Below are 17,444 nucleotides of genomic sequence, written 5' to 3'. Positions count from 1 at the left end.
TGTCTTCATACCGTTGCAGGTACATTAGTTCACATCAAGGTTTACATTAACTGTGAAAAATAATATAGATAATATGATTCGATGAATAAGTGAAGAGAAATGTGGATTAAGTTAAAAAAAAATGTGAACGGAAACATTTTAAAAGCATTATCAGAACATTTCAGTTACAGGTGATAAATATGCTATGTAAAGAAATGCAAATTATGTCATTCTATGATTACATTAATTATTATGTAAAAGGTTTCATGTACTAAACTGAAAGTTTGGTTTAGATCATTACGTGAAACGGAATTGTCTTAGATTTCTAAACCTCAGACACTTGCCAGAGGGGCTAAATAAAGCCCTTGATCTCAATGTCTTTTGATAATATACATTCCGTTTAATATTTCTAGCATTTTCTTTTCTTGTATTTAATGTGATTGATGTACTTACAGTAGCCTCTTAATTTCTATGTCTTTTATTATTAATAAGGGGTACCGTACAATAACGGTGTATGTAAAACTAGCATTATGGCTTTATTATTTAGGATTGTATTATCTTTGCTTTTGTTATATGCACGATAAGGTACCATGGAGGGTTCATTTATCTTTTATGAGATCTGGCACTTTTTCTAACATTCATTTCATTTATAATACTCAACAATATTTGACAATATTTTGTCAACACTATAAATAATATTAAATAATTTTAAAAAATTACCATGAAAAAGTCCCTTTATCAGATTGATGAATAGGAAGCTTTTTTTTAATAAATGTTAATATACCAAAAAATACATAGTTAAAATGCTAACTGTGCATATTTCCCTTAATTGTGATGGGATATGCTCAGGTCACTTTAGAAGAGCTTCTATTGAACTATCTATACCAACAACGCACAGATCATTTATGGCAATTACCCCATTATGCCAAAGGATACCATTACTTTAAAGGTTTAAATGTCTCTTGTTATGTTTGGAGTACAGACAATCGGGGTTGCTTTTATTCATTTTTTCAAAAAACATTTTTGTAGCATAGGATTGTGTAATAGGACTGTGTACGCACCAATCAGTAATGCACTAACGCACAAAGCTCCATCCTATACTGCTAATAAAAACAGGTGCATTTATATACTATAGGTAAGAAGTATAAGTGAATGTATCCCTGTGATAGCTAAGCACTTTCAGAACGAGCAGGCTGGTAATCGAAATAGGGTGCCAGCCCACCGCCGGTTTAGATAAGTGACGCAGGTCCCAGGACCCAGTGAAGCCAAATTCCTCTGGAGTAGTGCTCTGTTTGAAAGCACTAAATAAAGAGCCGTAAGTAACATATCGCTACATGATAGCAAGCTTGATCACTTACACTCTAAGATTACTGCTGAAATATATTGCCCACTTGAATGTACTATCAAGCAAATAATAAATTTAAGAAACATATTTTAAAAAACATTCTCCGGCATTAACAACACTGTATTGAACACATGAATCTATCAATGCTCCTACCACTCAGCATTTATCAGGCTGCTAACCATTTTCCACAGTGCTTATTTTCTCCCATCAGGCACACCTTCCAAAACATCATTTTTCATACTTTCATTACATTGTAAATTATGCTTGCATAGGGTATATTGCGATTTTCATACTTCGCGAGTTCAATTTTTCAAAAAGTTGAGCCGTATTTAGGTAAAAAAAAGTATTTTCAAGATTCATTGTCATTCAAACCATGCCTCCTTTAGATTGAAAAGAACATATTTATTGGTTATTCAATTGATCCTCATCTCTTCCTGTAACAAATGCGATTGACTCAACTTTTTATTCAAGGTATCTTAGCCACGTTGTCGGAATTTATTCAAATAAAACTTCAGGCTCTCGGAAGTTTAGGCCTTGATAAGGGTTCTTATGTTCTACCACATCAAAGTATCTATTATATGTATTTTAAGACATGAAGTGATTGATTGCTATGTGAATGGTTCTCTTTTGCCAATTTATTACGGTATTGTACTGAATATTTCTAAAGTTAATCCACATTGTTTTGTTTCTTTTAAGTTTGGAAAAGCAATACATATTGCAATACATAAATGGAAGTGTGAGAAAACGACAGTTTGATTACATGTCACGTTTAGGGCAACCGTTAATTCTGCATTGTTTCAGGATATTCTACTGAGTAATGTAAATTCAGGAAGGAACAGAACATAAGCTCTAAGAAATGCTGATTTCTAAATATCAGGGCTGGCACCTTCCGACCGGGGGGGCATGTAAAGCCAAGTGGCACCCCATCTTAAGCTTCGGATCTTAAGCACGGTCTTATAGTGCAGTGAGGCTCAAGAGCAACATATTTTAAGCAAACTGTGTGTTTTATTTACAAGTGCTCATAACAAACACCCAAAAACAAAAGCATAAAAATAAAGCCTAGCTTCCACTGGTTTCCTTTCTGGATATACTTTGCTGGGCCAGCAAAGTATATCCAGAAAGGAAACAAGTCTGTTGCATCACTGGAGTCAGAGCATTGACCTATCCTGCTCTCCAAATGCTCCACCCCAGATACCTATACACAAAATTGACATATGATTTGTTCATAAAATCTGCACAAAGGATATGCCTGGGGCTGTTCAGTGTCACAGTATGTATGTATGTTAGAGTGAAAACGTATGTATAAGTGTATGTGTTAGCATGAATGTATATGTGTGTGTGTGTGTGTGTGAGCATGAGTGTGTTTGTGTGTGTGTCTATTTTGGGTTTTACAAAATATTAAACACATAAGAAAACATAACAAATGCGAACAAATTAGACAGGCCAAGGGACCGTGCATGTGCAGTGTGTCATTTCCTGAAATACTGTCTCTGGGTTGTGTTTTAGTAATACACTTACACAACCAGCACAACCAGCAAAGTTATTTTTGCACAAAATAAATAAATATGTGCATGACTAATCTGTCATTTCTTGAAATACTGTTCCTAAATTGTGTTTCAGTAATTCATTTACACTAGCAGCAAAGCCTCATATTTTTGTGGAGCACAGAGCTGGAGCTTTGTGGAGCCGTAATTATAAATAGGCAGGCAAGCTAAAGCAGGATGCTGTTCACCTGCTGTGTGTCCAAGTAGCCCTTGAACTGTACTCTTATGTCCACCAGAGCCAGCTCCACCATTGTACACTATCTGCAGTCAGACGAATTCAGTTTTGTATTGTTCCTGGGTTGTGTTAACAATCAAAGTTATATATCTTGAAAGTCAATCTGCTAAAATAAGGTTACCCAGCACTAAACATTTGAACCGAGCCAGGTGCTAGTGCTGCTGTTCTATCACCTTTCTGAGGGATCAATTCATCAGTTAAGTTTTGATGTTCAGGCCCATAACATGTATCTGGATCTGTATGGCTCTGCCCGCCAAGCCCAACTCCACCTTCTTTAATTCTGATCAATTCATCAATTTTGGGGATTTCAGTCCCATAGCATGCTGTTAGCTGTGTCTTTCCATTGGTGCTGCTGTTGGTGGTGGTCCTGCAATGCAACATCAAGTCTGGATCTCTTCCTAAGCCCTACAATTCCTTAAGTGGAAGGTGAGTCTGGAAGCTAGGAGGGACCTACTCACTTGGAAATATTACTCTTAATTTCATTTCTAAATTAAAAAAACCCTTCCGAATTTCATCGTAACTGAACGGTCAGCAAGCAAACGAATGACAAAAACGAAAATTTGTTTTTTGACACCAAGTCGTGGCAAAGCATGTAAAAAAAACAAAAAACTTTTTAGATGCTATTGTATTTTTATGTTTTAATGCATGTTGTAGTACATTTTGCATGGACACCAGTGAATCTTACTGCATGCAAACTGGAGTGTGCAATGTTTAAGTATTGAAGTTTCCCTCTGGCTGCTTCAAATGAAACCAAAACGCATGTATGTAATCTTCTTGCACATGTTCAATAGCATTCCAATTAAAGTTACCAAAGCAGCATTAAATTGCATATTCGCTAACAAAAGATCAATGTTCAAATTGCATAAATGTGATTGGCTGCTGCTACTTCAAACTGATTTCAAAGGGAGCTCAGATCCCGTTGACTTAAATGGCAGTTTTACTGAACACTTGTAAAAAGCATACAGAGGTATGCTCCCTGCTGTCAATATAGGAAATTGAGGGAGTAATTAATGAGACAATAATTATAATTTTTAACACAGTAACGAAGGAATGAGTGCAAAGATGCTTTGTCCATGCAAAATGGACTGGAATATGCATTTACAATGAAAATAGGGCTGGAGAGCACCTTCACATAAGTGTCCATATAACACTATACTTCAAGCTATTTTCATTATCTCCAAATAAAACTAAAAGTTTCTCCTGATATGATTCATATTTAAATCATATATACTTGCCCAGTGGTGTATTTAGGTCTAATCTTACTTTGCCCCACACTCTTCTGTTCAGGCCACACCTCTTCCTGTTTATGACTCGCCCCTTACTCAATAAACTCACGCCCTCTTTTGTTCCCACCTGCTCCTCTTTAGGCCCCACCTTTCTCTTTGTATATTAAGCATGGAGACCAAGTACCTACTTGTATATTGTGTTGTTTTGTCTATTATTTGAATAAATAAGCCTTAAATAAAATAATAAAAGGTGTGGCTTGCTGAGCATAATGTGAACTGTGGTCCATAGTAGCTATAGTGTCAAAGTTAGCCATTAGGGTGGTCACCTTTTCTTAAAAAAAATACCAGCCATAGTCACAGGTCATGATCAGTCCACAGGAGCAAAGTCAAAATGGGGCAGAGTCACTCGGCATTAAGTTCCCCCCTCAAAATTAAACGGTAACATCCCCGCTACAGGTGTCTGGAGCTTAATTCTTGCCCGTTTAGACAGTGTATGTAAACGTACATAGTTTAAAATCAATCCAGCTTGAACATTTTATTTACTCGCCAAAAAATTGTCACTTGCCAGTGCCATCCTTATCTATGAACAGCTTAACAGGGCCATCTTTGTGCCAAAAAGTCTTGTTTTGCCATATTTGTCCCCAAATTTCTTAACAGTGCAATCTTTGTTTCCAGTTTAACAGTGCCACCTTAGTTACCCAAACAGCTTAACAGTGCCACCTTAGTTACCCAAACAGCTTGTCTCTGCCATCTTTGTCTCCTAACAGCTTAACAGTGTTAACTTTGTCCACAAGCAGTTGTCCTTAAAAAGCTTGCCTGCATACCTGGCTGAAAACGTCTTGCTGTGACTGTTCCTTGTTCCTTCCATGGCTCATGATGACAACTTGCTTGTGGTTACACTGGTTTCTCGGTGCCCCTACCCGCCTGTAGAAAAATTGAGCCCACCCGCTCAATATCTTTCTTTAACGGTGCCGCTCAATAACCTTTGTGGGCAGCGTTGCCCACGAAAATTAAGCAGACTGGCTCAGTTCTTTTTAAGGATGCGTAGGGGATTTTAATGCCACCCCTGTAAAGTGTCAACCTAGGCCAAGATACAGCCCTTATGTAGGGAAATCTTTTTAAAATGGACATAATTAAACTTATTCATAATTAAAGTAACTAGAACTGCATATTTCTAAGTGTGTTTGTGCTATGTGTTTGGGAGAACTGCTTTTAATATGCCTATTTTTGGATCTTGAACTTCAATTTAATCTAAGGGTAAGCATCTATTAACCGAGGATAGAAATATTTGATTCCGGTCGACCACTCAATTTAGCACTTCTTAACAAAGGTTTAGAACTCTTTATCAAAGGTTGAGAATTCATTATCTAAAGTTCAGCATTTCTTATTCATGGCTGAGCACTATATTTCTGAGAATATTAGTTGTTTGTGGAGTTCCTGTCTATGGCTTTGAATTCATATATTAAAAATGGTTTCAAAGTAAAATCACGAGAAAGCCTTGGATATTTATATTTTTTTTATTTATATCATATTTTTTGTTTGGTTTTTAAATTTATTTGAAATGATACAAATAAAGCAATTATAACGGAACCAAAGATGACCTATCAAAACGCAATTTAAAAACAGATAAAATACATATATTGTGTTTTTGTTTAAACACCTCTGGGGTACAAATATAGTCAAAATAATGTGTTTTGTCATTGTGCTGGACTGCATTTTCCACGGAACAAAAAAAAATTAACACTATTGTAATAATTAACAAAGGCGACCCAATGAAATAGAAGAGTACAAATTCCTTCAGAACAATGTCATTGTGCTCTTTCATTTGCCAACTGATTATGCTGCTTCTTTGAGGCCACTTGGTATTTGTGGATATTTTACCCATAAATTTCAAGATGAGTCTGTGTCAACAAAGCAGCAACACAGTGGAAAAAAAGGCAGTGCAAGCATTTTCCAAAACACTTTTTTTCTCCAGCTCTTAAAAGAGCCAATTATACAAAAGCAAAATAAGCAGAACACTGAAGTTTCCATTTTATATACAAATATCAAAGAACAATTTGCATTGTTCCATGGTAAGAGATGGAGGTGAAAGTTTGTTTTTTTGTCTGTTTTCCTTTGCTTATTCGTATCATTAGTGCAGTCATCCGGAATTTAAATATTCCAACGCCACTTCATAGCAGAATTTGTATTGATCCTGAAATAGAACAAAAAAACCCAAAACAGTCAGATTAGAATAATAGATTCATATAACTGCAGTAGGTAAGCAGGATTTTTTTGAAATGGTACCACTTTAGGAATAATTTCCACTTGTGTTAGGTCAATTTCAGTTGGATAGAGTAGCAAATTGTTCCACAGTGGGTTGATTAGACTGCATTTCAAAAGAAGCAGCGATTTTAAAATGTCCTAGAAATATTTAAGCACTTGATAGAACACTTATTTTCATGAAGAAAAAGAAATGTCAGTGTACATTTGTAGCAATCAATGGGGCAAAAAAATTGTTGATGGGTTTCAGACTGCAATCCACATAAAACCCTGTGTTTGATGGTTTGTCAAATGCAGTGTTCCCAACAGATCCCCATGCATACTATATTTTGAGATTATATTTAGGACCTCAAAAGTCCCAAAAGGGTTATGTAATTTTGCATCTTTGTCTATGTTGGTCCAATCAACTTCAATTGTGTACCTTTTCATAAAACAACCCATGAGAGTTATTATCCACCAGGTCAATCCTAATTCTCAAAATAGGGCCATCCCACTCACAAAGGTGGTGCTTGGTGTTTTCAAGAGATGTGAGCTGTAGTGTCTGTTTCTGTTTGTGTGTTATTAGTTATGATGAGGTGGACTTTTATGGCTAGAATTTAAAGGCTTTTTATACAGTTAAGGGTGTGAAAAGTAACTTAAAGGTATAGCTACTTTTTATCTTTTTCCTTGACATTCAAGTTTTTTCATGTTTATTTCTCATCTGCTTAACCGTACAAATCCTAGCAGCTTTATTTCAGAATATATGGCCTCAACCTTATTTTTGTACCCTATTTTATTTTTCAATCTCTCTGAAAATCTTGATTTTATTCTGTGATTCTCATCATGTTGGGCAAATATAACTAAAAACCAATTCCCCATGTTCTAACACAGTTCTACTCTTGGATAGTATTTATGCACCGTGGCCGGGGGAATTAAAATGTATATTCTACCCTCTAAAGTTTGAATTGTAACTACAAAATTGATTTTGAGATTATTTTACAAATCCTGCCTCCAAACCAAACAAAATATTCTCTTTTTCACTCTCGGTGAGTTAACTGCAACATCCCACATGACTTTAGTGAAAGTGTGAGAAAATACAACTTAATGTGCTGACATTCAAAATAAGGTTGAAAAAATGCTTATGTGATATGAGAACTAAAAACTATAACACTGAATACCTATTAATAACAAAAGTGATAGATGGATTCAATCTCTGATTGAACAGTTCCTTTTTAAAGAAGAGGATTACATGCCGAAGTTTTGGTTGGGGTTGGACAAATTATGGAAAAATGGTTAAAGCCACACTGGTGATTCCTTTTACTGGGACAGCATAGATTAAAGATGGGTTCAACTGAAGAAAAGACCGATGTGATGCTATGTATTTTTCTATGTTGGTCTAATGAGAGCTATCACCTTCCAATAAAGGCTCTGAGTAATTGATCAGCTCCTGGTATAACTTGAAATAGAAAAGAACAACATACCAGTACATTTATCTCAATGAATGAATCTTGGTCAATAGATCCTCTTAAAATTAAAATAAATATTGGAAAACTCAAAACTTTTTAATGTTTGTGAAGATACATTCATGCACACACTGGCAGAATATTAAGAACAGTTCACAAATGGAAGTTATTTGCATTTATGAGAAAAATATTTAGCACAGGGCTTTCTAGATAAGACAATCAGAGGGTCTAGGAACAGGGGGGTGTTCCTGTAGGGTTATGAGCAGATGCGAGTTTAACAGCGGTATTGCGATAATCAGCGACTAATCTATTGTCTACTCACTGAATTGCATTCAGAGTGTTATTAAGGGAACCAAGGAAACAATTATTTGATTTTTGGAAGTCTGCCAAGAATGTAAAAACATTGTGATATATTAGCAATGCGGTAGACTTTTTTCATTTATTTGTTTACAAAATTAACTAGCGGATTCGTAATCTGCGCAAGAACTTGGCCCATTCCACTAATATCATTTGAATACAATAGCTGCTCTTTTGCAGATGTAGATCATAAAAAGTTTCTTATTTACAGCTTCATCCATTTTTAAAGCAGCAGAAATATGCAACTTTCAGTAGTGAAATCACTAGTGCCTTTTGATAATTTAGCTTTTTTCATCTGAAGAGAAAAGATACAACTGTGGCTTAGTTCACTATAAAATATTCTTATGAAACCAGATGAGGATCATTGTCTAAACATAGCTGAACTCATGATTAGTTAACAAAGTAGTAATGTGGTTCTAATGACGGCACATAACATGAAGGTGAATGCAGAACAAGAGCTGACAATGCAATAGTAAACCACTGGAGCGTTAAGTAATTCTACTGCTAAAAGCGAAAAAGACCCTCTTTGAAAGAACTTTAGTTAACTTCTGGTCCTTTTTTTGTGACTAACTGTAGACTTCTATTTATACAGTAGATTTTGTTAAATTTATACTTTTCATCCTTGACATCCTGGACTCTCCCCTGACATCACTGGCTTCTAGCAGACTGATTGTGTGTAACAGCGCTCACTGCAAGCGCTGGTATACTATAATCCAAGGAATGCCTGATCACGTGATCGGGCATCCTCTTCTGGAAGGTGTCACTGCTAACACCCACCAGAAGTTCACTTGAGGAGAGGAGAGCCTTCAGCAGGGTCTTTCTAGACCATTGCTCCTTCTGTCAGCTAATTGCAATTCATGCAATCTGGAATGCAGGGCTACGGAGCTTTGCTTGTTGATCACATTGTGTTCAGCACAAATGGATATGGAGGAGGAGAGGGAGAGAAATAAATAAATAAAAATAAGGAAACAAAATAAATACACATGAAATAAAAAAAAATTAAATCACATAATAAAAATATTTTTATCTAAAAAAGTGCCCCTTAGCCCAAAATGTAAAAAATCACTACACCTAAACCGCTTAAGTGAATTGTATTAATATATATAATATGGGGCAATATGTAAAGCATGGATGTGGTCCTCTGGAACATAAAAAATATGTATGTTGGGTATGACTGTAATCAGGAGATGTTGCTGATTATAAATTGGGTCATTGTTCAACTGTGGCACCTACAGTACAGTACAGTAAGCTAAAATGTATTTTTTTCTATTTCAGTATAGGTTTTGTTTATTTATTATAACTAATAATTATCCTGTTTTATGTATTTCTATGATTTTAAAACAAGGCTGTACTACTCCTGAACAAAATTATATATAATTTGCGTGGGTTCATCAAATATGGAAAAGGGGCATCATGGTTTAATTAATATATGGTAAAAATGACAATAAATATTTTGGTCCTTTGTTTATGAAAACCCCCAGAACTGAAGGGGTTAATATGCCTTATATGTTGGTGGTGCATGCATGGGGCAGACCCCATTTTAGGCCCAGCAAATATGTAATGGCTTTATAGCTGCCTGATAACATAGCTTCTTTTTATAGTATATTTGAACTGATCATCACGCCGTGCCTTTTTCGCACAATGTTGCCATATTTAAATAAAAGCAAATATTTACTTTGCATCTTCTGTTTTGCTGCTGTAAGTAAATTTTACCAGACCCGAGGAAAAATCCCACTTGTTTTGTGAAGCGTTTCCTACTAGACTGTTTGCCACAGCTGTGATAATGAGGCATTTATATTCAGTTACAAAATTAGAAAGACATACCAAAAGGTCCACCATGTTAGGCTTATTGTTCCGCAGCGTCTTCACAGCATGAAATACATCAACCGCCCTCTGGTGCTGGAGCATTTCACAAACAATACTAATTGCACAAAATGTACCACTGCGCCCACCTCCATTTCTGCAAAAAACAGAGAAGAGTTAAAAGTGATTTAGTCTGTGTAACCCAGTGCCTTTCTGTGGAACAGCAATCACTTTAGTGCTGGGGGGGCCACAATAAAAATCTACATGAGCTTAAATGATCTACAGTACTGGATCTGGGCACTATGTAACGATTATATGGCTTGGCATTGTTACGCTAATAAAAAGGAATTCAAATTTGCAGAGAGGCTTCTGTTTATCATTTGCACAACTCTTACACTAAAAAAGGAAAACGTTTCTAACCCAGTGTCACATGCAATATATATATATATATATATATATATATATATATATATATATATATATATATATATATATATATATATATATAGGAGCTCATACATGTGCACACAGCTGAGACTGTCCTAGCGCATTTAACAGCTGAGTCTTTATACTTTGTCCTGGCCTAGGCTAAATAAAGGAATTATTTTCATCCTCGATGGCCAAATATCAGTCCTCCAAAAGCCTTCCTTGTTTACCTTTTATGGCTCAATGACAGGGTAGGTTTAATTTTTTCCTGGTAGTCTTATCAGTAACATTTACCAACTATTATGCAGTATTTTCTTGTTAAAAAAGTTTCCTACCATAGATATGTTGGAGAACATAGAGGTCCCAAAAATTTACATATTTTGCATTATTTTCTGTGCTGGCCCAATAAAATGTATCATCTTTCACTAAAGACTACATATTTTAGCAACTGTAAGCCAAATACTAGCAGTCATTTTCCAGAAGAATGTCTTGTTTGAGGGGTCCATTCAGATGTTCTACATCTGATTTTATCTATATATATATATAGCCGTTTATCACGCGGCATTCTATGTTTATGTGTATACACACAATGCTATGAATATACGGTAATAACATGGTACCAATATACAATATGCTCAGGTTCTTCAAGCTTAATGCCTAACATCAGACTTTTTTTTAGAACAGCTATGTCCTTTCTATTATTTAAATGTACGACTCTTGTTCTTTAAATTCTTAAAGTCATTAACACATATTTTATTTCCTTCCACAGCAGCGATAACTCCAGCATTGCATTGATAATCAATCTCAAGCGAAAGACATTTGTACTTAAATCTGATAAAAGCAAACAAACAAAAGGTTTGCAGTATTGTATATTCTGAGCACATACCAACAAAGTGAAATTTCAACTTTAACATTATGCAGGTTTAAATCTAAATGGTAAGAGACAAAACCAACCGAATACCAGTCCGGCTTCTCTAGTGTCAGGCTCTCATTTTATTCCTTTTTTTTTAAGCGTTCTTTTTTAAAGGTTACTTCAGTCATCCTCAGAAAACCAGAACATACTTCAATCTTACTGGAAGGTTAGTCACTTACATGGAAGAAATTTCAACCATATTCAAAGCTTGTTTCAGAGCTTTCAATGCAAAGGAAAGGTCATGTCTGACCTTAAGGGATACAAACTTGATGGAGCCTTCTGAAATCTGAAATCACTTACATAATCCATGAGATTCTCATGGAACAATAGAAGATGCTGAGGAAGCCTCCCACTGGTTGTCACACTGTGAAGAAATAGGCTGTGGGCCTGGCTCTTCTACAGCGTGAATTCTGATCGCGTCAGAGAACTCTAGCAAGCCATTGATGCGGGTGCCTCCTCACTGACAGCCCTATTTGCTTGAAAAATGTAATTTCCACTAAAATACTGCTTTTATGGTAGCTTTTAACTATAATGTCTGTTTAATGACTGCAAAATAAACAAATGTCATTAAAATAAGTCATTTTTTATCACTCTGTAGAGGATTTCGGAACTCAACGAGACACTTATAAACATTTTCCTGGCTGTATAAAAGAAAAGAAGAACGCCGTTTTGGTGTTAAAAAAGAAATATTTTCTATGATTAACCTGGAAATCGTTTCTCTGGCTATACAATATATTATATAAGCAACCAGGAGATACAAATCGCTCATGATAGATAAGGATATGAAGTAAGATATATATACAGAATTATTTATTCTATTATATATAATAAGATATTATAATAAAGATATATGAAGTAGAGATATTTTTCCAGTACAATAAGATATAAGAATATACAAGATAGTTAGATAGATAGATAGATAGATAGATAGATAGATAGATAGATAGATAATCACACAATGAACCACTGCTTATTCTTGCTTTAATAAATGTTAAAAATTCCACTTTGGGAAAAATGGAGATTCTTTTTGTTTTTCATTTACATAGTTAGATGGAATCTTTTAACCCCTTAAGGACCAGGCTGTGTTTTACCTTTTGTACCATTGGGACCGAGGCTGTTTTAATACTTTTGCGGTGTTCGTGTTTAGATGTAATTTTCTCTTCACTCATTTAGTGAACCCACACAAATTATATGTTGTTTTTTTCAGGACAAGAAGGGCTTTCTTCAGATACCATTGTTTTAATCATATTATCTAATTTCCCATAAAAAAAGTAATAAAATATGATGAAAAATGTAAAAAAAACCCACATTTTCTGACTTTTACCCCAAAAATCTTTTACTCATCCAAAAAAGCTAATGAAAAACCCTACTAAATATATTCTACTATTTGTCCTGAGTTTAGAAATACCCAATATTTTTATGTTTTTTTGCTTTTTTCTGCACGTTATGGAGCATTAAGTACAGGTAGCGTTTTGCTATTTCAAAACCATTTTTTCCAAATCTGGTAATTCTTCCCCCCATGTGCCATTTCGGGTATCTTTGAAGCCGGCCATTGCAATTTACCCCATCAAATCATATATTTTTGAAAACTAGACACCCCAAGGTATTTCAAATGCTAGTATTTTAACCCTTTCCATGCATGAGATTCTACCACCAGCCTTTGCCACACTTTGTGTTAGTATTTTTTTGGTATTTTTTTTTACACAAATTGTACTTTGGGTATACATTTATAGCTCCAGGTATACGTCACTATCAAACAACACCCTAATATGTGTTCAATAACATCTCTCGAGTACAGTGATACCACCCATGCATGGGTTTGACTGCTGTTTGGGGTTAAAAGGCCACATTTGGGAAGTGCGCTTTTTTCCCCCTATTTTGGTTAGTCTGTGCCTATGCCCTATCTTTGAGCCTGGCCACTACAATTTACCTCATAAAACCATATATTTTTGAAAACTAGACACCCCAAGGTACTTAAAATGGTAGTATTTAACCCTTTCCATGCATCAGATTCTACCACCAGCCTTTGCCACACTTTGTGGTAGTATTTTTTTTTTATTTTTTTTTCACACAAATTGTATTTTGGGTATAAATTTATAGCTCCAGGTATACGTCACTATCAAACAACACCCTAATATGTGTTCAGGAACATCTCCCGAGTTCAGTCATACCCCACATGTATGGGTTTGTCTGGTGTTTTTTTTTTTTTAATTTTTTTATTTTTTTTTTAAATATTTTACTAATCACATAGTGATTAGAAAGCTGGCCTCCATTGACTTGTATGGTTGAATGCAGTACCTGTATTCAACCAGCAAGTGGAGCCAGAGTTCTCTAGAAGGTCAGGAGACCGTCTAGCGAACTTTTTCAACTTTATTATTTTTTTTCCCGGGCCGCCGCCATCTTGCGGATGGTGAAGACTGCGTGCAGCTGCGGCTGTGACCGCTCTCCGGAGCGGTCACAGTCCATCAAGAGGTAAGTGTTTGGTGTCGCTGGATGCCTCCTGATCGAGGCATTCCAGCGACACCATTGAAGTTTAGGAGGTGATCGTTGATCGCCTCCTAAACGCTTTTAAAACGGGCGTCCGCCGCCATACAATGTATGGCGGCTGTTGACGCCCCGGGGAGGGGCCAGACATGGCCCATCATGCCGATCTCGGTGTTGCTGAATGCCTCGACATCGAGGCATTACAGCAACACCGTTTAAGCTTAGAAAGTGATCATTGATCACTTTCTAAGCTTGTTTAAGTCTGATGACGTGTCAGGCACGTCATAGGTCGTTAAGTGACCATTTTGCATGACGTGCCTGACCCGGCAATGGACGTTAAGGGGTTAAATGCACTACTTACAAGCAGTGTACAACTGTTCTGCCTTCTCCTCCATTATATTCTTCTTGCCACTTGTCCACTTGGCGAATGAGCTTTAGGAAAGATCGTTTAGAGACTGGGGTGTCCCTGTACATAGGCCAACCAAGGAACTGGAACTGCTGTACCATTCGGTACCCGTCCTGAGGCTAGATTCAAAAAAAGGTAAAGGGCACAAATAGTGTGATAATGTTGACGATACAAGCTCAAGTAAATCTTACTGATTTCACTAGCATAATGTACAGGTAATATTTTATCCTTGACTTGAACCCTTTCTCCTAATGTTATTCTTACACACTATAAATCCACAAAAATAGAATGTTCTAAAAAATGACTCCTCGGCAGTTATCAAATCAAGTCCTTATCTGCCCAAAATCTTTAGTTTAAATTGCATATTCAATACCACATTGCTGTTACAGCTATTATTCTTACCCTTGAAGCATTGTAAATCCGAAATATTCGGCTTATTATGTCCTCTTCTAAATCAGCAGATACAAATTCCACTTGAATAGGGCCGTGCCTGTGTACTCCATTTTCAGGCCAATACTGCGGACACAGCTACATAAAAAAGATAGTTATTGTGTATATTTATGCATCGTGTCAGTTCAAGGTGCTGGGCTTTGTTATATAAACAGGTTTATGAGTAACAATATTCTGGAAAGCTATTGACAAGTAACAGATATGTCAGGAGATTTAAAACCCTGCTTTCCAACGTTATTAAATCTAAGAAGAAGAGAACAGAAGAGAGGCCCCGAAAGCTTATGTAACTTTACATATTTTTCTCTGCTGGCCAAATAAAGGGTTATCACCCTCAACTAAAGTCTCCATTTTCTCTTGGACTAATACAGCTTTGTTCGTTTTTATCAAGGTGATTGTAACCCTTTTTTCGTTTTAAGGTAACAAGTACGAGGCATTTCCCATCACGTTTAACATTTCTAGCATCTTTAGTCTGATTATGTCATTACTAGGCCCATTCAAGATCTGGGTCTTTGGTCTTGTTCCATAAATACACATTCTAAGTGAGCGTGTATTGGTTTGTCCCTATATGTAATATGTAGTTTGTAATACCTGCTTATCAGTTATCGCAAGACTTGACTTTCCTAAATTAACATAGGGGTTCAAACCAAATAAATTTTACTTAAATCTCTGTTTTCACCTAGTTTGATCTTTGAAACTTCCCCATCCCATAAGGTTTTTAATATACAGTGCTTGTTCTAGTAGCTCTGCATGCCTGTCATTGGCCACGAGTGCTCGCAACATCAGCCCCCAAAAGGTGTCCTTATCCATAGTAAGGCCAAGCTTTTCTTTGGTGATGTTGAAACATTTACAAGCTTGTTTGATTAGCACACGCATTTTATTGCTATTTGGATCTGTTTCCAAGTGATTAAATATGACTCTTCAGATGTATGTACAGAAGTGTAGTTTCTATTATGCAGACTAGGCATGTGCTTAGTGCCTTTTTTAGCGGCACCAAAGGGGGCAAAAAGAGACTGGTACTTAACGGCTGCGCTGGATGAGCCAACATTGGCTTGAGCCCAATGCCTTTGTCTCATTGGTGCTCCAAGAGTCGGTGAGGTCGAGCCGATATGTTTTATACAGGACCTCCAACCAAACCTTGCAGTAGCTGGTCACTGGGCTTGGCTCCTCATAATGAAAAGTGATGTTAACAAGAGAAAACCGCAACTCTCCTACAAACTCTTCCATCAACTAACTCTTTAGTGAATATGCTCTGATGAATGTTGCAGAACCTCTTGTATCTTTTTAACATACAAACACAAGCTAGTATACTTTTATCAATATCTAAAATAATGCGATACAACTCTAAAAATGGTATTACCAATGAATGCAGCATGTCTCTGGATTAACGTACCTGTGCAGGATCCACATCATTTAACATCACTATCGATGTGCAGTGATAGTCAAGGACTAGTCTCCAGAAGTCTTTCACTGTGTTTGGTAAGGGATGTTGGGTGACAATGAAAGCTGATGGTTGAACATAGCTCTAAAGAAATGAGAAAGAATTGTAATGATGTGAAGGAGATAGGGAAATTTCATATTCTGCAGGAAAATGCCAAAAACCAAAAAAAAAAACATTGTAAGGATTGACAAAACGCCCAAGGCTCTTTTATAAAACATTTCTGTATTTAATAAATGCCACCTATGCTCCCATCCGTCTCCAGCTTCAACCTTCTGAGTCTCTTGAATTCTTACATAAAGATAATAGCTTTGTCAGTTTTGACTGCTTGCAATAACAATATAGAATTATCTTTCAAGCTAGCCTAGAAAGGGTTTCTTTCAGGCTATTAAGGCATTTCTGTATATATTTTAGGTACAATTCTGTCAGTATTACATTCTAAATAAATTAGGGAAAGTTTAACCTTTCACATACATCTCATTTAAATGAAATACTCAACGTATAAATAGCCTGTATTCTATTGAATGAAGAATAAAATAACTTGTGCTTCCAGTTAAAAGAAAATTGCACATAAAATGATTTTCCATACCTTAAAAGAACAATATAGTTTGAATTGCTGTGCTTTTAAAAATGTGTTTTTATTGTACATGAACAGCTTTACTTGGTGTGGAATAGGCTATGGCACTTAAAAGAAAGTGCAAAGATAAAATGCGTTTTCATTCCTGTAGCACCATTTGTCATTTGTAAGTTCCAGGCCTCACTGACTATTGGGCACACCAGACAAATATCCAGTGGGCTGGTGCTGACACTGCGACATATCTGTCATCTATCGACCATTGGCCTCAAAAGCGCCAGGACCTATTTTACTGCTCCATTCTGGTCCTGTAAAGTTCTTGTAAATTACACAAGTACTTTACACTTATATCATATGTACTCTACATTGTACAATGTTGCTATACATCTGTATGTACCATGGTCATCTCAAACAACTGTTTTTTTATAAAATATACTCTGAGAAACATAGAAAGTCTACCGAGTCTATTTATTGTAACCAATATAACATAAAGGCAAAAATAGAATTTTTTATAGACTGACATCCATGTGCTACTGTGGTATTATCCCACTTTTTTATCATTA

At 36.0% G+C, this 17,444-nt stretch overlaps 1 protein-coding gene across 1 annotated transcript in view; it reads right to left on the bottom strand.

Annotated features, from left to right (window-relative positions):
* Window positions 1–6,469: 6,469 nt before the first annotated feature.
* The window catches only part of LOC149279542 (receptor-type tyrosine-protein phosphatase mu-like), a 296,024-nt gene continuing 285,049 nt past the window's right edge, over window positions 6,470–17,444 (bottom strand). Inside the window, exons 30-34 of the mRNA XM_089501054.1 lie at window positions 16,263–16,394; window positions 14,825–14,950; window positions 14,378–14,541; window positions 10,215–10,350; window positions 6,470–6,523 (exon numbers count right to left, since the gene is read on the bottom strand). Coding sequence (XP_089357180.1) covers window positions 6,470–6,523; window positions 10,215–10,350; window positions 14,378–14,541; window positions 14,825–14,950; window positions 16,263–16,394 — 612 coding nt within the window. The remainder of the gene's footprint in view (window positions 6,524–10,214; window positions 10,351–14,377; window positions 14,542–14,824; window positions 14,951–16,262; window positions 16,395–17,444) is intronic.

The sequence above is a fragment of the Sceloporus occidentalis genome, unplaced genomic scaffold (genome assembly GCF_023333645.1).
Source record: "Sceloporus occidentalis isolate IW3139 unplaced genomic scaffold, rSceOcc1.0.p SCAF_162, whole genome shotgun sequence".
In the NCBI taxonomy this organism is placed as follows: domain Eukaryota; kingdom Metazoa; phylum Chordata; class Lepidosauria; order Squamata; family Phrynosomatidae; genus Sceloporus; species Sceloporus occidentalis.
Note: the sequence above shows the minus strand (reverse complement) of the source record. Positions and strands in the feature narration are given on the sequence as shown.